This window comes from Myotis yumanensis, unplaced genomic scaffold (genome assembly GCF_028538775.1).
Source record: "Myotis yumanensis isolate MYYU_CA2020_CCGP unplaced genomic scaffold, mMyoYum1.0.hap1 SCAF_23, whole genome shotgun sequence".
NCBI classification, from domain to species: Eukaryota; Metazoa; Chordata; class Mammalia; order Chiroptera; family Vespertilionidae; genus Myotis; species Myotis yumanensis.
The window spans coordinates 6,822,230-6,847,644 of record NW_027223774.1 but is presented as its reverse complement, the minus strand read 5'-3'; the positions used below and the strand labels follow the sequence as shown (position 1 = coordinate 6,847,644).

The 25,415-nt window shown below is 42.6% G+C and overlaps 1 protein-coding gene across 2 annotated transcripts; it reads left to right on the top strand.

The window, feature by feature from the left end:
* The first annotated feature begins 1,891 nt into the window (after positions 1-1,891).
* On the top strand, positions 1,892-24,854 carry LOC138999738 (zinc finger protein 665-like). 2 transcript variants are annotated; one of them, XR_011469441.1, is made up of 3 exons: positions 1,892-1,952; positions 14,153-17,830; positions 22,951-24,854. XR_011469441.1 is itself a non-coding variant. In XM_070401958.1 (2 exons), exons 1-2 carry the CDS (start codon positions 1,919-1,921, stop codon positions 16,210-16,212), a joined length of 2,094 nt encoding a protein of 697 aa, XP_070258059.1. In that variant the 5' UTR covers positions 1,892-1,918; the 3' UTR covers positions 16,213-21,306. The 2 variants fall into 2 exon arrangements, 1 of the variants encoding a protein (XP_070258059.1); XM_070401958.1 differs by lacking the exon at positions 22,951-24,854 and having other exon boundaries at positions 14,153-21,306.
* Positions 24,855-25,415: the final 561 nt, after the last annotated feature.

Sequence of the window (25,415 nt, the reverse complement as noted above, 5' to 3'; positions counted from 1 at the left end):
CCAAGCCCTATAAATTCTTTGTTCTTCCAAGACTCCGGGCTCTCTTGCTTCCTGTCACTCCACTGTGTCAGTGAGGGAGGCAGAGGGACAAACTAGCTAGTTTGAATAAATGACTCTTTGCTTTTGCATCGGACTCGGCTCCCTGGTGGTCTGTCTTTGGGGATTTTGAAATCTGGGCATAACAGGCATGAGAAGCAGATGCCCTTAAGTATGAGAGTCTGTTTTGTGACCTTAACTTTGTATAAACGATTCAATGGAGGCAGGTTAAGGCAGTTAGAGTCTTGAACAACCTCCTCCAGATACATAAGGCCCCAGGGAAACACATGCCAAAAGTCTTGAATGAAGAAACAATGCCTGCCTTTCAGAAACAGCAAGTCCTGAACAAATATATGCAAAACCGCAGTTAAAGAAAGCCCTTCAGGTGCAGGAGAAACAATCTTGTCTCGGAAATCACCTCCCCTGAAGGCGCTAGAGGACCCTTAGTGTACTTGGTGTGTTCTTGGGCTATCTGCCCCTAAATCCAGTCCTAGAGTCAACTGAGAAATACTGGATCCCGGCCTTGGCGCTTAGAAACTACATTACCCAGAAGGCCACTCATGGAATGGCATCAGGCGGAGCCAATGGAGGGTCAGAGAAGGCATTTCCGTTTGGCCACTTCGGGAGGGCGGGACCGGTAATCCTAGTGGCAGGATTTCGTCTTCTCAGTTTTTTTGTCTCAGGTGGTGAGGTTTTCCTGGTCGCGCAGTCCCGTGGAGAAGGCCGGAGACCGGTGTTCCCCGCCTCACAGCCCATGGTGGGAGCCTCCAGTGGTGCTCACAGCTCCCACCTGGGATTGAAGCTCGGAGTCGTCCCCTAAACCCACGCCAGGGCCGGGACAGGGACCGCCATTCCCGCAGCAGCTTCTACTCCCGCCCGGCTCAGCCCACAGCGGGCAATGGCGGCGCCCCCTCCGAGGAGACGGGTTGAGGTGAGTCGAGTCCCCCAGGCCCTCAGCGCCTCCTCACACAGACACCACAGCCTGGGGAGGGCGCCTGTCCCGTCCTGCAGCTCAGTCCCGCGTGGAGGACCGTGAGGAAGGTGGAGGGGAGAGAGGAGTGTTGTGGCTTCTGAGGACACAGCAAGTGCAGGGCAGAGAGGACAGGGGTGACTCGAACGTGAAGGTCCCTGAGGATGTGGCTGTGAGTATTGATGGAAAGAGCAGAGGCTGCAGGGAGGACGGCACAGCGTCATTCGGGGCTTTCCCGGCTGTGGGTCCGTCAGGGGCCTGGGGTGGTCCTGGATCCGGCTGGACTACAAGCTCTCTACACGCCATTTGCCAAGTTCGTGGGTGAGTCCAGCGAGATCCAGTGGCATTGGAGCAGGAAGGGGGCAGAGCTGAGGGAGTGAACCTGGGATCTGACCATGAGAAGGGGATAAACATTACCCAGTGGTGTGCACATCTGGAGGAAGTGTGAGCTGATGGTCCCGGGACCTGGTGTGGGGATTTAAAGGTGAAGCATAAACCCACGCTTGGCTTTGTCTTGGAGGCCGGATCTAGGAGACTGCAGTGGTGTTGCCTGGTAGAAAGTCTGGGGCCCTGCAGGCATCTCCCAGACCTTAAATGGCATTGCCCTCTCCCCTCCCCTCCCTCCATCCTTCCCACCAAACCCAGCTGCTCTGCTGAGGGCCATCACAGTGAGTAATGGGATTGTGATGAGCATTAGGGCCCGGTGTCCACAGTAACCAGGGGCCCTGGAGGACGTTGAGGGGGGGGAAGGTGTGTAAGGTGTAGAATTACTGGTTCTCTGAAAGGCAGCTCTGGTTTCAATTGTCTCCATTCTGACAGGTTGGCGTGACCTTTGAGGACATTGCCCTGTACTTCTCCAGGGAGGAATGGAGCCTCCTTGATGAGGGTCAGAGACAGCTGTACCTGAACGTGATGCTGGAGAACTTTGAACTTATATCCTCGCTGGGTAAGACCCTCACTGTTACCAGTGACCTGGACTTGGCTTTGCGATTTCCCAGGGCCCAGCCCCCAGGGTGTGCTCTGTCCTCCCAGGTAGACTGTGGTACTGCTTGATTTTCCCGTTTTCTGGGTAGCAGCTGTCCTGGGGAGGGTTGGTCTGTTTCCACTGCTCCCTTCTGTTCCTGAAGTCCCAATACTCCCCTCGGTACTAAACTCACAGGGAAGGACTTGTGGTTGGTAGTGTTGCTGGAAGCCTAAGGGATTCCACCTTGATCAGTGAGGAAAGCATTTTCTATATTCCTGTTGGTCATTTGTACGTATTTTTTTGAGAATTGTCTCTACATCCTTATCCTGTTTATTAACTGTATTTTTTGGTTAAAGAGTGTTCTAACTACCTTGTATATTTTATATATTAATTGCTTATTACATACAGGAACACATATTTTTGCATGTGCTTAATAGTGCTTTGCAGATATAACTCCCCCACACCCGCTTTTCTACAAAGTCCATGTTTTTGGCAACCCTGCGTTCAGCAGGTCTAGTGCTACTGTTATGCCCAGAGTTCGAGGTCCCCAATAATCCACCACCAGGGAGCCTTTTCCGATGCAAAAGCAAAGGGTCTTTTATTCAAGCCCGGGACTTGGTCCCCCTCTTGCCTCCATTACTGGATGCAAGAGAGAGCCTGGATCTTGGAAGAACAAAGAATTTATAGGGCTTGGGTCAGGGGGTGGGGGCTCACTTGGACCACTGATTTGGCCTATTCCGGTTGGCTGAGTGAGGGCCGGGGGCTAATGACGCAAGGGCAGGGTGCAGCTAGGGTCTGGTTACACAAAGTTAGGAGGTGGCTAGCATACTTTTGGCCTTGGGCTAGTTTCCTTGCGTTCCTATTGGCTGAGATAAGGGCTGGCTGAGCAACTGATACATTCTATGGCTTTTGCTTGAAGAGGAGTTAGGAACACGGTTATCAGCCCCGTTCTGTCCTTTCACTACCATGTTTTTGGAAGCTCACATGCTTGTTGCTACTGCTTAGCAATAAAGTTTTTTTGAGGTTTTTTTTTACAGAGATGAAGGAAGAGAGATAGAGAGTTAGAAACATCGATGAGAGAGAAACATCGATCAGCTGCCTCCTGCACATCTCCTACTGGGGATGTGCCCGCAACCAAGGTACACGCCCTTGATCAGAATCGAACCTGGGACCTTTCAGTCCACAGGCCGACGCTCTATCCACTGAGCCAAACCGGTTTTGGCAGCAGTAAAGTATTTTTAATGAAGTTATATCGAGTTTGTTTTTCAGACAAGTCATTGCATTATTAGCTTCCAATATAGTATTAACATAACTTTATTATTCCCTGGGAACGGCAACTATTTGTGTGAATTTCTGTCTATATCTCAATATTCGCTTTATTGTGCTGATCAGAACTGAATCCACAATCTCCCAAGGAATTCCTTCATAGGATTTGCAATTATTTTCTTCTGTTCTCTCGATTTCCTTTCATTTCATTTTGTGTATTGCTGTTGTGCTGTGAAGAAGCTTTTTTCTTTATTTGTTGCCATCTTGACTGTTGTTTTTTTTTTTGTGGTGGTTGGTGTCACATTCAGAAAATCATGTCATAACAAATCTCCAAAACTTTTTCTCTAGGTTGTTGTGAGGCGTTTTAAGTTTTAGCGCTGATATTCAATTCTGTTATGCATGTTGTGTTAAATTTTATCATTGGCGTCCAGTATTTTTGTGCTTCCATGTGAGTATTGATTTTCAACAGCACCATTCATTGAAGAAACTATCTTTTCCTTCTTCTCTGTCTTGCAATTTTGACAAAGATTACTTGAAAGTATGTGTCTGGGTTTCTGTGTTTTCTGTTCTGTTCTGTTGATGTATGTGTCTGTGTTTCTTGAGCAACACAATGTTTGCTTGCTTTGTCTTTGTAAGAAATTGAAGTCAGGAAGTGTGATGCCACCAGCTTGCTTCTCACTCACGATTGTTTTTGCTATTCACATTTTTTACTTCTATACATTTCAAGGTTCTCTTTTCATGTCTTTGTAAAATACCATAAGAATTATCCTCAGGGTTCCACTTAATCTGTAGACTGCATTGTGTAGTATGGATATTTTCACAACATTTCTTTTTTAAAAATTATTTATTGTTTAAAGTAATATATATTGTATTACATATGTCGCCATTTTCTCTCATTGACCACAAATGAGTGAGATCATGTGATATTTATCTTTCTCCACCTGGCGTATTTTGCTTAGCATTATGCTCTCCAGTTGCATCCATGCTGTTGCAAATTGTAAGAGTTCCTCCTTTTTGACAGCAGCCTCGTATTCCATTTTGTAGATGTACCACAGTTTTTTAATCCACTCATCTACTGATGGGCACTTAGGCTATTTCCTAATCTTAGCTATTGTAAATTGCGTTGCTATGAACATAGGGTACATATGACCTTTCTGATTGGTGTTTCTGATTTCTCTCTCTTTTTTTTTTTTTTTTAATATTTCATTATTGATTCCAGAGAGAGGAAAGGAGAGGGAGAAAGTGATAGTAACATCAATGATAAGAGAGTCATTGATCTCTGTGTTCTGCATGCACCCTACTGGGAATCGAGCCACAGCAAGGCATGTTGCCTTGGGCGGCATCGAACCTGGGACCCTTTAACCTGCAGGTCGACGCTCTATCCACTGAGCCAAACCACCTAGGGCTGTTTTTTATTTCTTGCGATATTTTCCTAGATGGGTCAATTGGGAGTTCCATTTTTAATTTTTTGGAAACTCTACATTATATTCCACAGTGTCTGTACCAATATGCATTCCCACCAGCTGAGCACAAGGGTTCCTTTTCTCCACATCCTTGCCAGCACGTTGTCCTTTGTTGATTAGTTGATGATAGGCATCCTGACAGGTGTGAGATGATATCTCATTGTCGTTTTGATTTGCGTCTCTCGGATAAGTGGCTTTGAGCATGGTTTTATATGTCTCTTGGCTTTCTGAATGACCACTTTCGAAAAGTGTGTATTTAAGTCCTTTGCCCGTTTTTGGATTGGATCGTTTATCTTCTTTTTCTTAAGGTGTTTAAGTTCCCTGTAAATGTTGGAGAGTAAACCCTTATCGGATATAACATTGGCAAATATGTTCTCCAATTCAGTGGGCTTTCTTGTTGTTTTTTTGATGGCTTCTTTTGCTGTGCAGAAGCTTTTTATCTTGACGTAGTTCTATTTGTTCATTTTTTCCTTAGTTTCCATTACCCTAGGAAATGGAAACATTACGCTATCCGTAAAGACATTGCTAGGATATATGTCTGATGTTTTGCTGCCTGTGGATTCTTCTAAGATTTTTATGGTTTCCCATCTAACGTTTGCGGACTTTATCTATATTTAGTTTATTTTGTGTATGATATAAGTTGGTGGTCTAGTTTCATTTTTTTGCATGTATCCAATTTTCCCAACACCATTAATTGAAGAAGAGACTATCTTGACTTCATTGTATGCTGTTGCCTCCTTTAACAGATATTGAGCATAAAGGCTTGGGTCGATTTCGGGATTCTCTGTTCTGTTGCATTGTTCTATATGTCTGTTGTTGTGCCATTACCAGGCATTTTTGCAATATACCTTGGTATCTGGTATTGTCATTCCTCCAACTTTGTTCTTCTCAAGATTGCTGGGGATATTTTTTTTGTGGCTATTTTTTATTGTTACTTTTATTATTTCATATTTATTTTTGAAGAGCTTTTTATACGTCTGTGAAATATGTGGTTGGTATCTTAATGGGGATTGCATTGAATCTGAAGTTTGCTTTGGGTATTATGGACATTTTAATGATGTTGATTCTACCAATCCATGAACACGGTATATGTTTCCATTTGTTTATATCTTCTTCCATCTCTTTTTTTCAACTTCCTGTAGTTTTCAGAGTACAGGTCTTTTACCTCGTTAGTTTATTCCTACGTATCCTAATTTTTTGTTGCAATGGTAGATAGGATTTTTTGTTTGTTTGTTTGTTTGTTTGTTTGTTTATCTGTGCGTTCGTTATTGGTATATAAAAAAGCCATAGATTTCTGGTTATTAATTTTGTATCCTGCTACATTTCTGAATGCATTTATTAAATTTAGTAGTTTTTTGATGGAGTCTTTAGGGTTTTCTATGTACAATATCATGTCATCTTTGAATAATGACAGTTTTCTTATATTCCAATTATGATGCGTTTAATTTCTGCTTCCTCTCGGATTGTTATGGCTAGCACTTCCAGTTTTATATCAAACAGGAGCAGTCAAAGTGGTCATCCCTGTCTTGTTCCTGTCTAAGGGAAAATGGTTGTAGTTTTTGCTGATTGAATATAATGTTGGCTGTGGGTTTGTCATATAAGGCTCTTATTACGTGTATGATCCTTGGGCTCCCACTTTGCTGAGAGTTTTTTCAAGAAAGGGTGTCAGATTATGTCAAATGCTTTTTCTGCATCAATTGATATGCTTAAATGATTTTTGTCTTTCATTTTTGTACATATGTTGTATCATATTTATTGATTTTCAGATATCTTTCATCCCCCGAATAATTCCCACTTGGTCATGGTGTATGATCTTTCTAATGTATTGCTGGATCAGATTAGCCAGAATTTTCTCGAGTATTTTAGCATTGATGGGTGTCACTATGACTACAGTGGGAGAGCTGCTGTGCAGGAGAGACCCCTATGAAGCATGACCTACATCAGTGGGGCTTTTGTAGTCAGTGAGTCTGCCCTTTGAGTGTGTGGCTTATGGATGTGAAGAGTTGTAACCTGCTATTGTATGACACTGACCACTGGGTACACTGGCTCTTGGGTCTCCAGGGAGGTGTAAAGTCAGCCTCGGCCTGGAGCCACCCAGCAGCATTTACAGAGAGATCTGCAGATTCTCCTCTTTGCATCGAATTTAGAAGTGCCCTGATGAGGCCCAGCTGTGAAGAAAGGAAGGCTAGTGCTTGTGCTGGGTATAGGCCATTTATTGATAGGTTTGGGGCTCCCTGACTGAACTGCAACTTGTTTGACAGGTTTTAACCTGAGCAAAGGCAGGCAATTCATATACAAACGCTGCTGCAGACAGCTTGGGTGGAGTTGTAAATTGGATGGGGTGAGGTCTCAGGGAATCACCAGGTCGGAGCACACAGAAATGGTTGTAAGACCTGCCATCTTGGAAGTGGCAGCATAGGTATAATGACCACAGCAAGCAACTCTGCCTGGAGAAAGCTGCCCCCGAATTCCTGCCCAGATTCCAGTTGGTCCAGTTTCCCCTCATATGTGCCTTGAACCGCCCCTCCACCACCTGGCTCACCAGGCCTTGGAGGTGAGAAGAAGCGGGAAGTTGTAAGTTCAGTTCTTGGTACTGGCATTGTAAGAGGAGCAGCTGGGTCTCCTGCAGCCTCTGTGTCACTGAGCCCCAGTCCGCACTGGTTTTTACAGCCCGTAGTTCTTACTGCCAGTAGGGCCTTTTTTCCCCAGTCTGGGACCCTTGCTGGGCATCTGGTGTGGCACTGGGACCCCTTTCTCCTCCAGGTGACCTCTGCAGAGACAATCTCTCTCCCACTTAAAAAAGTGTCCCCCATGGGTACAGGATCAGCACCTGCCATGCCTCTGTACCTCCTACCAGTCTCAGTGTGTTTTCTTTCTTTTTCATATATTTTATTAATTTTTTTTTACAGAGAGAAAGGGAGAGGGACAGAGAGTTAGAAACATCGTTGAGCCAGAAACATCGATCAGCTGCCTCCTGCACACCCCCTACTGGGGGTGTGCCTGCAGCCAAGGTACATGCCCTTGACCGGAATCGAACGTGGGACCTTTCAGTCCCCAGACCGAGTCTCTATCCACTGATCCAAACTGGTTTGGGCTCCTACTGCTTTCTACTTTACCTCTCTATTCCGAAGACAATGGTTCTCAACCTTGGCTGCACATTAGAATCACCTGGGAATCTTTTTAAAATCCTGATTTCTGGGCCTCATCATTTGGAAATTCTGTTTCTTTTTTTTTTTTTTTTTAATTAAATATTTATTGTTCAGATTATTACATTTGTTCCTCTTTTTCCCCCATAACTCTCCTCCTCCCAGGTCCCACCCCACCCTGTGCCCTCACTCCCCACCCACAGTCCTCATCCATAGGTGCATGATTTTTGTCCAGTCTCTTCCCGCATCCCCACCTTTCCCCCCCTCCCCCCAGGAAGAGTCAGTCCATTCCCTTTCTATGTCCCTGATTCTATTATAATCACCAGTTCATTCTGTACATCAGATTATTTATTCACTTGATTCTTAGATTCACTTGTTGATAGATGCATGTTTGTTGTTCATAATTTGTATCTTTACCTTTTTCTTCTTCTTCCTCTTCTTAAAGGAAACCTTTCAGCATTTCGTATAATACTGTTTTAGTGCTGATGAACTCCTTTAGCTTTTCCTTATCTGTGAAGCTCTTTATCTGACCTTCAATTCTGAATGATAACTTTGCTGGATAAAGTAATCTTGGTTGTAGGTTCTTGGCATTCATCACTTTGAATATTTCTTGCCACTCCCTTCTGGCCTGCAAAGTGTCCGTTGAGAAATCAGCTGACATTCCTATCGATACTCCCTGGTAAGTAACTGAGTTTCTTTCTTTTGCTGCTTTTAAGATTCTCTCTTTGTCTTTTGCTCTTGGCATTTTAATGATGATGTGTCTTGGTGTGGTCCTCTTTGGATTCCTTTTGTTTGGGGTTCTCTGTGCTTCCTGGACTTGTAAGTCTATTTCTTTCACCAGGTGGGGGAAGTTTTCTGTCATTATTTCTTCAAATAGGTTTTCAATATCTTGCTCTCTCTCATCTTCTGGCACCCCTATAATTCTGATGTTGGTACGCTTGAACCTGTCCCAGAGGCTCCTTACACTATCTTCGTATTTTCAGATTATTTTTTCCTTTTGCTTTTCCAGTTGGGTGTTTTTTGCTTCTTCACATTTCAAATCTTTGACTTGATTCTTGCTCTCCTCTGGCCTGCTGTTGGGTGTATATTCTTCCCGATTGAGTTTTGGAATGTTGTATTTTTCTGTGAATGTGTCCATTTCCTCCAGGTTGTCTAATTTGTTGGAGTAGAGTTGTCCATAGTATTGTTTAACAATCATTTGTATTTCTGTGGGGTCTGTTGTTATTTCGCCTCTATCATTTCTGATTTTGTTTATTTGAATCCTCTCTCTTTCCTTCTTGGTGAGCCTGGCTAGAGGTTCATCGATCTTGTTTATCCTTTCAAAGAACCAGCTCTTGGTGTCATTGATTTTATGTATTTTTTTTTTTTGGACTCTGTGTCATTTATTTCTGCTCTAATCTTTATTATTTCCTTCCTTCTGCTCACTGTGGACTTTTCTTGTTGCTCTCTTTCTAATTCTTTGAGTTGTAGAGTTAGATGACTTACTATCCTTTTTTCTTGTTTTTTGAGATAGAGCTATAAACTTCCCTCTCAGGATTGCTTTCATTGTGTCCCCATAGGTTTTAGATTGTTGTGTTTTCATTGTCATTAGTTTCCAGGATGTTTTTAATTTTTTCTTTGATCTCATTGGTAACCCAACCAATATTTAATAACATGCTATTCAGCTTCCAAGTGTTTTGAGTATTTTGGGTTGTTTTTATTGTAGTTTATTTCTAATATTATGCCCTTGTGGTCTGAGAAGATGCTTGGTATGATTTCAATCTTCTTGAATTTGGGGAGACTTTGTTTGTGACCCAATATGTGGTCTATTTTTGAATATGTCCCATGAGCCCTTGAGAAGAACGTATAATCTGTGGCTGTGGGGTGAAGTGTTCTGAAGATGTCAATTAAGTCCATCTGATCTAGTGAATCATTTAGGATTGCTGTTTCTTTGCTTATTGTTTGTCTAGAGCAGCTGTGGGCAAACTACGGCCTGCAGGCTGGATCCCGCCTGTTTGAAATGAATAAAACTAAAAAAAAAAAAAAGACCGTACCCTTTTATGTAATGATGTTTACTTTGAATTTATATTCGTTCACACAAACACTCCATCCATGCTTTTATTCCGGCCCTCCAGTCCAGTTTAAAAACCCATTGTGGCCCTTGAGTCAAAAAGTTTGCTCACCCCTGGTCTAGAGGATTTATCAAGTGATGTCAGTGATGTATTAAAATCCCCTACTATGATTGTATTGTTGTCAATCTCTCCTTTGATATCTTCCAGGAGTTTTTTTTTTTTTTTTTTTAATGTATTTGGGTGTTCCTGCATTGGGTGCATATATGTTTATCAGGGTTATATCTTCTAGTTGTATTGATCCCTTTAGTATTATGAAGTGGCCTTCCTTATCTCTTGTTATGGCCTTTACTTTGAGGTCTATTTTGTCCGATATAAGTATTGCTACCCCAGCTTTTTTTCCCTTTCCATTTGCCTGAAAGATATTTTCCCATCCCTTCACTTTCAGTCTGTGTGAGTCCCTTCTGAGGTGGGTCTCTTGTGGACAGCAAATATATGGGTCATGTTTTTTCACCCATTCAGCCACTCGATGTCTTTTGGTTGGAGCATTTAGTCCATTTACATTTAAAGTTATTATTGAAAGGTACTTGTTTGTAGCCATTTCTTTTTTTTTGTGTGTGTGGCTGTTTTCTTTCTGAGCTTGATATTTCTTCTTTTTACACCAGTCCCTTTAGCATTTCTTGCATTGCTGGCTTGGTGGTGATAAACTCCCTTAGCCTTTTTTTGTCTGTGAAGCTTCTTATTTCCCCTTCAATTTTGAGTGATAGCCTTGCTGGATAGAGTATTCTTGGATTCAGTCCTTTGCTTTGCATCACTTTGTAATTTTCTGTGCATTCTTTTCTGGCCTGATGTGTTTCTGTTGAGAAATCATTTGATAATCTAATGGGAGATCCCTTGAATGTATATTTCCGTCTCTCTCTTGCAGCCTTTAAGATCCCCTCTTTGTCCTGAACATTTGCCATGGTAATTACGATGTGTCTTGGTGTGGGTCTTTTCAGGTTCACCTTGTTTGGGACTCTCTGTGCTTGTGTGACTTTTTTCTTCCCACCTCAGGAATGTTTTCTGGTATTATTTCTTCAAATAGGTTTTCTAACCCTTGTTCCTCTTTCTGTTGTTCTGGCACCCCTATTATTCATATGTTGTTTTGTTTTATGTTGTCCCATAGCTCCCTTAGGCTCTCCTCCTGTATTTTAATTTTTTTCTCCAATTGCTGTTCAGTTTGTGTGTGTTTTGTTTCCCTCCCTTCTAATTCGCTAATTCGGTCCTCGGCTTTTCCTAGTCTACTGTTGAAACTTTCAGTGGTGTTTTTTATTGCAGCTACATCACTCTTCATTTCTTCTTGGTTCTTACATAATTTATTGTTTTTTTCATCTGTTTCTTCTTGCTTCTTGCATAAGTTGTTGATTTTTTCCTCTATCTGGTTTATGCATTCTAGGACCCTTAATCTGAGTTCTTTTTCTGTCATGTTACATGCCTCTGTATCACTTAGCTGCTTTTCTGGCGAATCCTCCTTTTCTTTCCTTTGAGGGATTCTTTGTCTACCCATGTTTGATCATACCGCCATATCTAGATGTTCAGTCGTTCAGTGGCTGCTCTTTGGGTCGCAGTGGCTCCTCGGGCTGCGGTTGCTCCTCGGGCGGTTGTGATAGCAGCTGCTCCTCAGTTGGTAGCAGCTCCTTTGGTGGGTGCTGTTCACAGTTGTGGTGGATCCTCTGACTGGTGGGGGTAGACTTCACACACAGCTGCTATTCCTCAGACAGACCTTGGGTGGGGTTTTAAATGGGATAAAATTAAGTCTGAAGGAATCCTAAGGAAAAACTGAAATGGTTGTCAATCAGACTTGTGACCTGGGATGGCCCAATGTAGGTATAATGACCTCTGCGAGCACCTCTGTCTGGGAGAAAGCCACCCCTTCGTTCCTGCCCTGATGCCAGTCAGTCCAGTTTCTCCTCATATATGTCTTCGTCTACCCCTCCACCCCAGGACCTCCTGAAGGTCAGAGGAAGCTGTGGCTTGTAAGTTTGGTATTCTCGTTTCGTAACATCAACCTCTGTTATGATGCTTTGGGGTTCATAGTGTCAGGTGTAATGTCTTTCGTTTCATTTCTTTTTTCATTTCGTTGAGGTTTGTTTTTCTTTTTTACTTATTTGTTTTTGTTTTTTGCTTTAGTCTAGATTAGGGGTGGGCAACCTTTTTGTGAGTGCGTGCCAAAACCAGCAAAATCTGTGAATTAAAATTCTGCGTGCCAACCCTAATTTTTGAGAACATGTTATGCCTACTTGATATTTCTTAATATGTACGTATGTAAAGAATCTTGAAGAAATAATAAAATTCATTCGAGCGACAAAAACACAGTACATGATGATGAAAAATACATTGAGTTTTTAATGTATACATGTTATGTAAAATTATTTATTTATCTAAGGTGCACCTGCACTGAATTTATCTGAAAAATGAAAAAGTCGATATTAAGAAAAATATTGTAAATGGAAGATTATAAGAGAGGGTTTCGCATGCCAGCATGTGCTAGGTGTTGCCCACCCTTGGTCTAGATCAAGGTTTACCAATTTTTGTATTTGAGAAAAGTACCTGTTAGGTATTTTGTTTATTTTGTCTTCTCTCCCTTTAATTGATGCTTGTTCAAATATTTCTTGTGTCATTTCTTGGCAATCTTTCAGTTTATTTTCTTGTTTTGTTTATAGATTCCTGAGCTGGAAGGTTAGGTTTTTGATATCTTTTTTCATAATGTAGGCATTTTTCCCTATAAAATTTCCTCTTACAATTGTATTTTCTGATTTTTATACATGATTTTGATAGGTTGTCGTGTTTTGTTTTGTTTTACTTTGTCAGTAGATTGTTTTCAGTTTTGGGTCGGACTACCTTGAAATAGTTATTTATATATTTATTATTGCTTTCAGAAATAGAGGAAGAGAGATGGAGAGAGAGAGAGAGAAACATCAGTGTGAGGGATAAACATCAATCGGCTGCCTTCTGTACACAATCTAAGGGGAAATGGAACCCACATTCTGATATGTGCCTTGACTGCGAATTAAATCCTCGACCCTTTGGTACTCAGGACTATGCTCCAACCAATTGAGCCATACTAGCCAAGGCATTCTGAGGTTTTTAAACACACCACTTTCCAGATTTTGGCCACTAGGGTCAATGATAGCAGAAGCACAGTGGCTGCTGGAGGTAACTCTGACCCTTGTTTTTGACTGTAGGTATCATCAAATATATTTGTTCACCCAGTCTTTCTAGTCATTCTTTCTGTACAGTTCTCCTTTATTTGTGTCTGTGATACTTTTTGTCTTCATGGTACTCTTATTCCATTTTCCTATGGGTTTTTTGTTCATGGAAAGCTGTCCACTTACACTGGGATGGGGGAAGAAGCGCATATCTCTGATATTGCCATCTTGATGATGTCACTTATATAGGTCTTTTGACTGTGATCTCATTTGTCCTTTGTTGTTCTGCCATAGTATTGACCCTCCATGTTCTATGCATCATTTATCGCAAGCAATGCCTCATCAGAGAAGAAACACGACTTTATGAATGACACAATGGACCCCACGTGGTCTTTCTTTGGGGAAGGGTCATTGGGAAGGAATTCATGACAGGCCTTTGTTACATTCATAGGTAGAAACCCGGTGTATTGTTGCAGTTGTTCATTCCTCAATGAATTATGCTTGTTTGTGCTTATTGTTAATACTTTGCCAAGTATTCAATTCTAATTGTGATCATCTCTACTTAGAGTTACAGATCACAGATAATCTTCACCTGTCTTGACTTTTCACCTCTGCCTCTTTCACAAGTCTCTCTTCACAGCAAGCCAACCTTGGTCCATACCTGCAGCACCTTGGAGAGCACACGTGTTATTATATTGAAGTTGTATATCCTGTGATCTACTACAAATAATTTTTATGGCTTTGAGTAGCTTGAAATTATTCCGCAGAGACTTAAATGGTCAGAATGTAAAGTTCTAATGGAAGCTGTTTGTGCAAGAACAATGAGTAGAGCCTTCCTCTCTTCTTTGTAACTACTTATATGCCTCTGTTCCTCTCTTGCTGATATTTCCATCATCGACTGACTTTTGGGGCCACGTTATTTATAACAGCATTTTTTTCACTGTGTAACTCACTCGTGTTGAAAATCTTTCTATGCAATCATGCCTAGTCAGGACAGTTAATGATTCGTGTTGAAGATATTCTGTTTTCATAAGGTCAACAAGTACCTCACCAGTATTTACTTTTATACAGGTTGCTGCTGTGGAGCAGAGAATGCGGAGGCACCTGAGCAGAACATTTCCGTTAGAGTGTCACAGGGAAGGAATCCCAGGGAAGCCGTGTCTTCCCTGAACAGCCACCCCTGTGAGAGTTGTGGAATAATCTTGGGAAACATTTTCCACGTGATGGAGCTGCAGGGAACACAACACGGACAGATACTGTTGAAGTGTGGGGCATGTGCAACACAGTTTTCTTTCACTGTAAAATTTCACCAGCAGCATGTGAGAAAGAAGTCTTTCATTAGAAGTGTGGACAGAATCTCACTTGCAAACAGCTGCAATTTCAATGTGTCCCAGAATCTTTTCACCTGCAGGAAAGTTGGGCGGGGTGTCCTTACCAGGTCAGCACATCTCCACCTAAAGGCCCCTCTGACCAGGGACAGTCCAAATGCTATTTCAACTCCTGAGATGATGTTTCAAAGGAGAGAAAATTGTGACACCAGTAAAGAATATAAGAAAGACATTAGTTGCACCCACATGTTTATTAAGGAAAAGGGGGTTCATGTTGGAAAGCGATGTTTTGTGTGCTCTAAATGTGAAAAATCTTTTGCAACTAACTCTCACCTTCGTAATCATCAGAGAGTTCACACAGGAAAAAAACCTTATCAATGCACTGAATGTGGGAAAACTTTTACCACTAACGCCAAACTTCGTAGACATCAGAGAGTTCACACTGGTGAAAAGCCTTATCAATGCACTGAATGTGGAAAAACTTTTACAAGTACCACGGGTCTCCAATATCATCAGAGAGTTCACACTGGAGAAAAGCCTTATAAATGTAGTGACTGTGGGAAAGCTTACACCAGTAGTACTAAACTTTGTCGTCATCAGAGAGTGCACACTGGAGAGAGACCTTATCATTGCAGTGAATGTGGGAAGTCTTTTATCACTAGATCGGAACTTCATTGTCATCAGAGAGGTCACACTGGAGAAAGGCCTTATCAGTGCCGTGAATGTGGAAAAGCTTTTAAAACTAACTCCAACCTTCATAATCATGAGAGAGTTCATACGGGAGAAAAGCCTTATAAATGCTGTGAATGTGGAAAGTCTTTTACACGTAGCATTGGTCTCCAGTATCATCAGAGAGTTCACACAGGAGAAAAGCCTTATCAATGTAGTGAATGTGGAAAAACTTTTACAGATATCAAGGGTCTCCAATGTCATCGGAGAGTTCACACTGGAGAAAAGCCTCATAAATGCAGTGACTGTGGAAAATCTTTTATTGCTAAGGCTACACTACAATATCACCAGAGAGTTCACACAGGAGAAAAGCCTCATAAATGCCGTGAATGTGGGAAATCTTTTACCCGTAAGTCCTACCTTCGTACTCATCGGAGAGTTCATACAGGAGAAAAGCCTTTTAAATGTAGTGACTGTGGAAAGTCTTTTATCACCAGCAGTATACTTTATCGTCATCAGAGAGTTCATACAGGAGAAAAGCCTTATAAATGCATTGAATGCGGAAAGTCTTTTATCACCAGCAGTATACTTTATCGTCATCAGAAAGTTCATACAGGAGAAAAGCCTTATAAATGCACTGAATGTGGGAAATCTTTTACCAGTAAGGCCCACCTTCACAGTCATCAGAAAGTTCACACTGGAGAAAAGCCTTTTAAATGCAGTGAATGTGGGAAATCTTTTACTGCTAGGGCTACACTACAGTATCACCAGAGAGTTCACACAGGAGAAAAGCCTTATAATTGTAGTGAATGTGGGAAATCTTTTACTGGTAAGTCCTACCTTCGTACTCATCAGAGAGTTCATACAGAAGAAAAGCCTTTTAAGTGTAATGATTGTGGAAAGTCTTTTATCACCAGCAGTATACTTTATCGTCATCAGAAAGTGCATACAGGAGAAAAGCCTTTGAAATGCAATGAATGTGGAAAATATTTTATCACCAGCAGTATGCTTTATCGTCATCAGAGAGTTCATACAGGAGAAAAGCCTTATAAATGCTCCGAATGTGGGAAATTTTTTACCACTAAGGCCCACCTTCACAGTCATCAGAAAGTTCACACTGGAGAAAAGCTTTAGAAATGCAGTGAATGTGAGAAATCTTTTACCTGCAGCATTGACCTTCATCATCATCAGTGTTCACACAGGAAAAAAGTCTTATCAATGCAGTGAATGTGGGAAATCTTTTGCAGGTCGCAATGGTCTCCAATATCATCTAAGTTCTTACAGGCGAAAAGCCTTGTAAGTGCATTAACTGTGGGAAATTTTATACCAGTAGCACCAACCTTCACCATCATCAGGCAGTTCATACAGGAGAAAATGCTTATAAATTCAGTGAATGTGGACAATCTTTTACAACTAACTCTCACCTTCATTGTCATCAGAGAGTTCATATATGAGAAAGTCGTAATGAGTGTAATTAATGTGAGATATCTCTCTCCCTAATTTGTAAATTTGCTTTGCACAAGAGTCCGAATGTGAAAAATTTCTTTGATGTGTTCAAAATGTAATTTCTTAACAATTCAGAAATTGTTATTTGTTAATTCCTAACTGTGAATTGTTAGGACTTAACAATTGTATAAGAAAATATGTGAAGTCTCATTGCTCTGAATTTTATCTCACATTTAATTACCTACATTATGTAACGTACCTGCAACTATTTTTGCTGTGCTGTTTTCTTGTTTGTATGTTGTAACCATATGTATCTATGTTGGACTGTTTAACATACAGAGCTGTCTTGCCAGGTCTATGTCATTGCATATTTATGTTGTTGAAGTTATTTCAACTGAACCACTTATAAAGACCTCTACAGATGGCCTCAATCACCATCCTCATGAGCCCAGGGAAGCTAACTCTATTGTCTAATTTGTTGAAGAAAATTAGGAATACCTGGGCCCTCAGTGTTACTTGTGTCTGTCATGAGTTGCCATGTAGGACTGGTTACTGTTGGCCCCAGGAAACATAATCTTGCAGAGGACCTGCCATTTTCAAGGACAAGCTCTCCCTAGATGGCATTGATGAATTTATTGAGTGCCTAAGTAACCACTGAAAGAACTGCCAGTCTCACAGCACTTTCTTTGCAAAATAATGAAGCTTTTTCCCTAAGACTTCTTTAATGTTGGGTATTCGTTTGACTCTATGGGTTAGTTTCTAAGGAGATATGGGCTCTCCAAGCATGGTGACCTGAAAAACTTGTCTGACGTCTCAAACATTTTTGCCCTTGGTGGAAGACTATGGTGCAGGAATTAGCTCAGCAGTTTTTGCCAAATACATTGCTGCCCATAATTTCTCAGGAAACACTATAGTCTCTCTAGTCCTTATGTGAAGCTGGATGCATTGAGACAGAGAGATCACTCCAAAGAGCGTGTAGCTGTGACAACCTTAAGTATGTTTTCTAGCAGCTTCAATGTTTTTCTTGTTTTCAAGGAATGCTGAGACATTTGAAGGGAACCTCCTGTCCAGGTCTTGCAGAGGGCCATGTGCCATAATGCCTACAATTGCATGGGTGATGGGCACTGGTTTCAGGACCATTGCAGTGAGTGGAAACCGTTTCACTGCAGAAACACTGACCTAATTCCTGTTGGACCAGACTGCAGCCCAGTAGATGGAATGGTCTTCATCTAAACCTGCAGCAAGAAGTTTTTTTTGAAAGAAAGACTATAGGAGCCTTATGTACACAGATCTGAGAGACATCTTGGTATGTTTATCTTCTGTGGAGCTGTCATTGTCCTTGATTATAATCAAGATGTTTTGTGTCTTCCTGTAGCTTCTCAGATGTTCCCATCAGAGCCATTGGTGCTCTGGCAGCAAAACTAAGAGGAAAACAAAGGGTGTCTTGAATCCAGGGATGTGGCTTTTGTGACCCAGCCAGCATTCTTGTTGGTTTGGGTCCGTGGTCGGCAAACTGCGGCTCGCAAGCCACATGCGGCTCTTTGGCCCCTTGAGTGTGGCTCTTCCACAAAATCCCACATGCAGGCGTGCACGTACAGTACGATTGAACCTTCGTGGCGCATGCACTGAAGTCAGTTTTCAGTCTAGGCGAGTCTGTTTTGAATAAGTACTGTTGATATTTGGCTCTGTTGACTAATGAGTTTGCCAACCACTGGTTTGGGTGAAAGTACTTCATTGTTTGTTACATTTTCTATCTATGAAATGAGACTTGCCCTGAGGGCAAAAGCATGTGGATTGAATATAGAGTTGAAAAACCTGTTACAAAATAGGTGAATGTACATTTCTTTTATCTTGAGCCATTTTATAACAGCTGTAATGAGTAAATTATATGTTAAATATACTGTTTTATAAATCTTGACATGTAAATGAAACTGTAACCATCATCTACTTATATAAAAACCATGGGTGGTGTTTATCACGACCATCAGAATCCTGACCAAGTGGAAGGAAGTCAGTCCTGCAAGGGTTTCTTCTCAATGGCTGTACCCTCCCCGGAGCTATTTCCTGGAGCTATTTCCAGTGAGGGCGGGGTTTGAGGCAGGAACCCTCCCTCAGAGTGTGGACCTACTGAATCCTGGGTCGTTTTGCCAAGGGATTCACCCTCTGCACCTGTTTCCCCTGTGGCCTGAGGGAAGAACCCACCCTCAGAGCATCAGGAGTGCCCAGCAGCAGTCACTCCTGGGTTGCTGAGGTGGAGGCCATGGCATTGGAGAACTCTGGGTCTCGCTCAAAGGGGGCATGGCCAATCTTCAAACCGGACCCTGACAGTAGAAAGGAGGGAGCCCCATTCCTCATAGAATCTGCTGTTGGATAGCTTGGAGTCACTGGCCTGCCATCCAGGAACGCCATTCTCCTGCACCCAGGACCATAACAGGAGGGAGGAGGGAGCCCCTTTCTTCACGGAATCAAAAGGTGGCCAGTTTGCTAATTAATGCCCTCTTTAAAAAAATATACTTTATTGATTTTTTTACAGAGAGGAAGGGAGAGGAATAGAGAGTTAGAAACATCTGTGAGCCAGAAACATCAATCATCTGCTTCCTGCACACTCCCCACTGGGGGTATACCCACAACGAAGGTACATGCCCTTGATCGGAATCGAACCCAGGACCCTTGATCCTCTGGCCGATGCTCTATTCACTGAGCCAAACCAGTTAGGGCAATTAATTCCCTTTTAATGTGCGTGAATTTTGTGTACTGGGCTACTAGTTCTACTCATAATAGTGATCATAATTATGACTGTAGTTGCTTCATGACCTCGTTTAATTTGTTGATGTTCTTCACAGCTTTTCTAGTACCCAGGAATTTATATTCCATTTTAATACTTATCTTCGCTTTTTCTAAGTATATTCCTGCTTTAATTTATATTTCATAAATTGTTGGACATTTATTAAAGATATATTAGTAAGTCATCTTCTTTATTTTATTTTTTAAAAATATATATATATATTTTTTTTATGTAGAAGAAGGGTGAGAGATTGAGAGTTAGAAACATCGATGAGAGAGATGGATCAACTGCCTCCTGCACGGCCCCCAGTGGGGATGTGCCCGCAACCAAGGTACATGCCCTTGACCAGAATCGAACCTGGGACCCTTGAGTCCCCAGGCCGATGCTCTGTCCACTGAGCCAAACCGGTTCGGCATCTTTTTTATTTTTTTTATTTATTTATTTTTTAAAATATTTTTTAAAATATATTTTATTGGTTTTTTACAGAAAGGAAGGGAGAGGGATAGAGAGTTAGAAACATCAATGAGAGAGAAATATCAATCAGCTGCCTCCTGCACACCCCCCATTGGGGATGTGCCCGCAACCGAGGTACATGCCCTTGACTGGAATCGAACCAGGGACCCCTCAGTCCGCAGGCCGACCGTCTATCCACTGAGCCAAACTAGTCAGGGCTATTTTTTTTGATAAATATTCTTTTCGTTGTTGTTGTTAATCCTCACGGGAGGATATTTCTCCATTGGAGAGTGGAAGAGAGAGGGAAAGTCCAGAGAAACATCGATGTGAGAGAAACACATGGATTGGTTGCCTCCTTCATGAGCCTTGACCAGGGCCCGAGCTTGGAAGTAGTCTTGAACCAAGGTACTTGCATTGCACTGGAATCGAATGTGGGATCCTTTGGTCTACAGGCCTATGCTCTATCCAGAGACAAACTGACTAGGGCTGTGGTAGATATTCTTATCTTTGAATATATCACCATCGTGTGTCCATTTTTTTAAAAAACATATTTTATTGATTTTTTACAGAGAGTAAGGGAGAGAGATAGAGAGTTAGAAACATTGATGAGAGAGAAACATCAACCAGCTGCCTCCTGCACACCCCCTACTGGAGATGTGCCCGCAACCAAGGTACATGCCCTTTACTGGAATCGAACCTGGGACCTTTCAGTCCGCAGGCCGTCACTGTATCCACCGAGCCAAACCAGCTAGGGCCGTGTGTCCATTTTAATAAATATTTGGTTATTGCTCATAAAGCTGGTACAAACATTTTTGTATAATTCTTTATATGGATATAAGTGTTATTTACCTTTGTCAGTCAGACATCTTCTCAGAGCTTCAGAGTGCAAAAGGACACAACCTGGGCTGAAGAATGCCCCCTGTGTGCTGGAATGTCGTGGACCAGGCCTGTAGTTTAAAGATACTCTGTAAATTTCTGTTTCTACCTCACCGTTGTTTGATTGTATTTTTTGTAAGAATTTATGGTGAGCCTTTTCTCTAAGTCTTAAGTGCTTTTTTTGTATTAGAATAATATGTGTTAATATTTTTTAAATAAATATTTTAACACATTGTTTGCGCTCTACTACCAGGCAACTTAAACGTATAACTAAAACGTATAAGTACGTTTCCCGCTTTCAATGCGTTGATTTAAAAAAAATTTTTCATTGATTTCATAGAACAAGAGGGAGGGAGGGAGAAATAGGAACACAGCTGTTGAGAACACAGCTGTCATGTCTCAGTTTTTCCATATGGACCCATGAATGAGGAGGTCATGGTTCCATTCACAGTCAGGGAGGATGCCTGTGCACTGGCTTCTTCCCCAATGTGGGGCATGCAGGAGGCAGCTGATCAATGATTCTCTCTCAGCATTGATTGTTCTCAGTCTAAGTCTGCTTGCAACTCCAGCCTCTTCCTGCAGACACCTCCCCAGGTCAGGCACTACTCACTGCCCTGGTTCCCACAAGCACCTTTATCTTTGGGTGCATTTTAGTAAGAAATGGGACCTACAAGAAGCCACTAACTGCTCCCAGGAAGCAGGTGCTGTGGACATTCGGGTCTCATTGTGGTTAGCCCCACCTGGGAATCTCCAGCAGCCTCACCAGAGCTCCCTGAATCTCCGTTGGCTGAATGTGACAAGCAGATGATTGATGGTACTTACTGTTAAGGGTTGACTCAGCGAGATAGACCACCGACTCAGAATTTAAATTTTTTTTTTTTTAATGGGAAACTTTTTAAATACATTTTATTGATTTTTTACAGAGAGGAAAGTTGAGGGATACAGAGTTAGAAACATCAATCAGGCGCCTCCTTCACGCCCCCCACTGGGGATGTGCCCGCAACCAAGGTACATGCCCTTGACCGGAATCGAACCTGGGACCCTTGAGTCCGCAGGCCGACGCTCTATCCACTGAGCCAAACCGGTTCTGGCATAAATTTAACAGCCTTTATTAAGCTGGCCAGCTGACCACAGTCACAGCACCCTTCCGAAGCAAAGGCTGAACTGCAGCCTACTACAGGAATTACATTTTATTAAATTTTGTGGAGGCCCAGAGAAAAATGTGACTTTCAAATTCTGGGCCCCCCAATATGGAGGAAACTCTCTTTATTTATACTTTTTCCAGTCCTTTGTCTCCCAAACTTGGAATGAGACTTCGGGCCTTCTGAGAAAGAAGGCCTGCGTGCTGGGAAGGGGCCATGAGACCTTATCTCAAGGCCTGGCCTGATGTCAGTACCTTCCTATCTATGCGTTTTAGGAACAGACAGAACAGCCTGACCCGTCTGGCCGAAGCGCCAGATATGCAGCCCAGCACACTTACTCTGGACTTTTCAGATCAATAAAAGTAACAAGCTGACTACTTGTTGCCAGGATTGCAGGATTAGATTTTTGATCATTTTCTCTTTGAATTCTCACAACAACCTGGACAAGTAGAAACTCATATCAACTTCCCCAATATATTCAGTATTTGAGAAATGATTTTAGCTCTCGAAGTTTACACCACAGACAAGTGTCAGATTCAAGGGCTGGATTTTAACCCATTGATTTCTCCAGCGTCAGACAGGGTCTCTACCACTGATGTGCATCACTCACTGTTGCAGGTACAGTCTGAGGAACAGGGTGGCTCAGCTGCAGCTCCTGTTTCCATGGTTGCAGTACGCATTTCCTCCCATTCCCTTTACACCCTTGGCCTCACCTTGTTCAGGGCAATGCCATCATTTCTCAGCTGCAGTGGTTTTTCCAGGGAACCTGCTTTCAGAGTGAGCTGCTGTTGGTCTGCCTCCCCTTGTTCCCAGAGCAGAGTTTGACCCACATGAGATCGCGCGGTAATTTGGTCTGGGTCTCTGTACCTTCACACACATGTTGGGTGTCCTGCTGTGCCCCCCATCCACTGCGATGAATTTCTTGCCTCAATTTGACCCTTCACAGGGTGTTCCTATGTGGCACTGACATTCACGCTGCAGGAGTGGATACAATTGGACATGAGTTTGGGGACCTAATTCCCAAGGGATGCTGGAGTCCTACATGAATCTGGTCTCATTGGCCGGGTGCTCACCTCTTATTCATGCTAGTACCTACTGGCCATGTGATTCTCTCCTCTGTGTGCCTACTGGCTAAATTAGACAATGGCTCTCACCATGTTTTCCCTGCAGCCCGGGTCATGTTCTGGACTCAAGACCTCCTTCCCAGTCTCCTGTGTCTGCACCATGCATCTCGGGTTGGAACAGAGTCCTTTTTAAAAATATATATATTTTATTGATTTTTTACAAAGAGGAAGGGAGAGAAATAGAGAGAAACATCGATCAGGTGCCTCCTTCACACTCCGCACTGGAGATGTGCCTGCAACCAAGGTACATGCCCTTGACCGGAATCGAACCCGGGACTTTACAGTCCGCAGGCCGATGCTCTATCCACTGAGCCAAGCCAGTTACAGCGGAACAGTCCTTTTGAGTACAATTTGTCACCACAGTGCACAGCACACTGGGCCACAACTGAGTTCCTTACTGAGCTTTTCCTCACAATCTACCCTAACTGACTAGCCACACACAACATTTTCTGACTGTTGGTGAAGGTGACTTTTCAGATGATGGTGTTTGCCATTTTATTCAGTTATTTCACTGCAGAAACACTCACCTAATTCCATTAGAGGAATGGACTTCATCTAAAGCTACACCAGAAATTTATTTTGAAGAAAAGACCAGAGGAGCCCTGTGTACACAGATCTGAGGAAATCCAGGCTTCTTTATCTTCTGTGGAGCAGTCATTGTCATTGATTATAATCAAGAGGACCTTGGTGCCAAGTACCTCTGAGGTGTGACAACAGCAGGGAGGAGAGATAGCAAGAATGTAGCCTTAAAAATATCTTGTTCAGCTGAGAAACCAAGATGGTGGCATAGGTAAACACCGGAAATTGCTGCCTCTCACAAACACTTCAAAAATACAACTAAAAGAAGAAACAGACATCATACAGAACCACAGGAAGGCTGGCTGAGTGGAAATTCTACAACTAGAAGGAAAGAGAAAAGTACTGAGACTCAGAGGAGGTGAGGTGTGGAACTAAAATACAGAGGTACAGAGGCACCTGGGGAGAGGGCTGGCGTCTGAGGACAGGGTTGTCGTTTTCAATCGGGAGGGAGTCTAAATCTCTGAGCTCCAGTTCTGGGCGACTCTCTGGGGACCCAGACTCATATTGGAGAAACTGGACTGTCTGGCATTGGTCGGAACTTGAGGGCAGCTTTCTCTCGGGGGTATTTGCACTAATTGCCGGGACACTGAGAAGTCGGGCCTCTGAGCGCAGCCATAGCTGCTTGCTCCGCCCTGTTGTTCCCCTGGAGCCCCGCCCCGCCCAAGCTGTGCAAGGATGCTTTTGCATATGAAAGGCCTGGCCCTTTGCAATATGATAATTACCTAACAATCTGCAGCTGGCCAAGGCCCCAGGGGAACTTGCATTGCATCACATAGGATGCTTTGAAGTTAAAATTTTCTATTTTTTTAAAAAATATATTTTATTGATTTTTTACAGAGAGGAAGGGAGAGAGATAGAGAGTTAGAAACATCGATAAGAGAGAAACATCGATCAGCTGCCTCCTGCACATCTCCCACTGAGGATGTACGCGCAACCCAGGTACATGCCCTTGACCGGAATCGAACCTGGGACCCTTCAGTCCGCAGGCCGATGCTCTATCCACTGAGCCAAACTGGTTTCGGTAGAAGTTAAAATTTTCTAAGTAGAAGATAGTCACTGTGCTGGGCTCCATATCTGGTGCTTTGGCCAGATGGGGTGCACTGTGCTCTCTGTTCCTAAAACACATAGATAGGAGGGTACTGACATCAGGCCAGGCCTTGAGATATGGCCTCATGGCCCCTTCTCAATATGCTGTTCTCTGTTCCTAAAACACATAGATAGAAAGGTATTGATACTATACTGTGTGTGGAACTATGGTTTTTGTAACTTTGTGGTTTTTGCAAGTAAAAATGCTGTAATTCCTATTGTCTGTGCTGTAGTTCAGCCTTTGCTTCGGCAGGGTGCTGCAACTGTAGTCGCTGGCCAGCTTAATAAAGGCTCCTAAATCATCTGAGTCCCTGGTGGTGTTCTCCGCAGGTCACCCCATTACAGCCAAAGGGGTATTTATGTCCCAGTCTGCGTTGTTGTGTGTGTGTGTGTGTGTGTGTGTGTGTGTGTGTGGTTTTATTAATTTTTTGCAAGGGGCAAATTTTAGCATATTGAGCCTGTCTTTTGTCTGTTGCATCAGGGATAACATACCTTCGGATTTTAAGGGACATTTCTGTTTCACAGACTCCTAAGAGCACAATCTCTGAACACAGAAGATCGCAGAACCCCAATTATTGTTGTTGTGTTAAATATTAACAGTTAACTAATAGATAAACTTAAAAATTACTTTATGTCTTTTTCAATTTTTTTACTTTTTATCCAATCACAGAGATTTTTTTCCTTAGCTCCTGTCCCCAATTTATCACCAGTGAATGTCATGTAACCCATTTATGTCTTCTTCTTTAGTCTCATGTATAAAAAAGATGCAAAACTGCCATTCTCCCAAGCAATTTATTGTTATTCTGCTTCCTGGCACTGTTACCGGCTTGGGTCACATAAACTTAG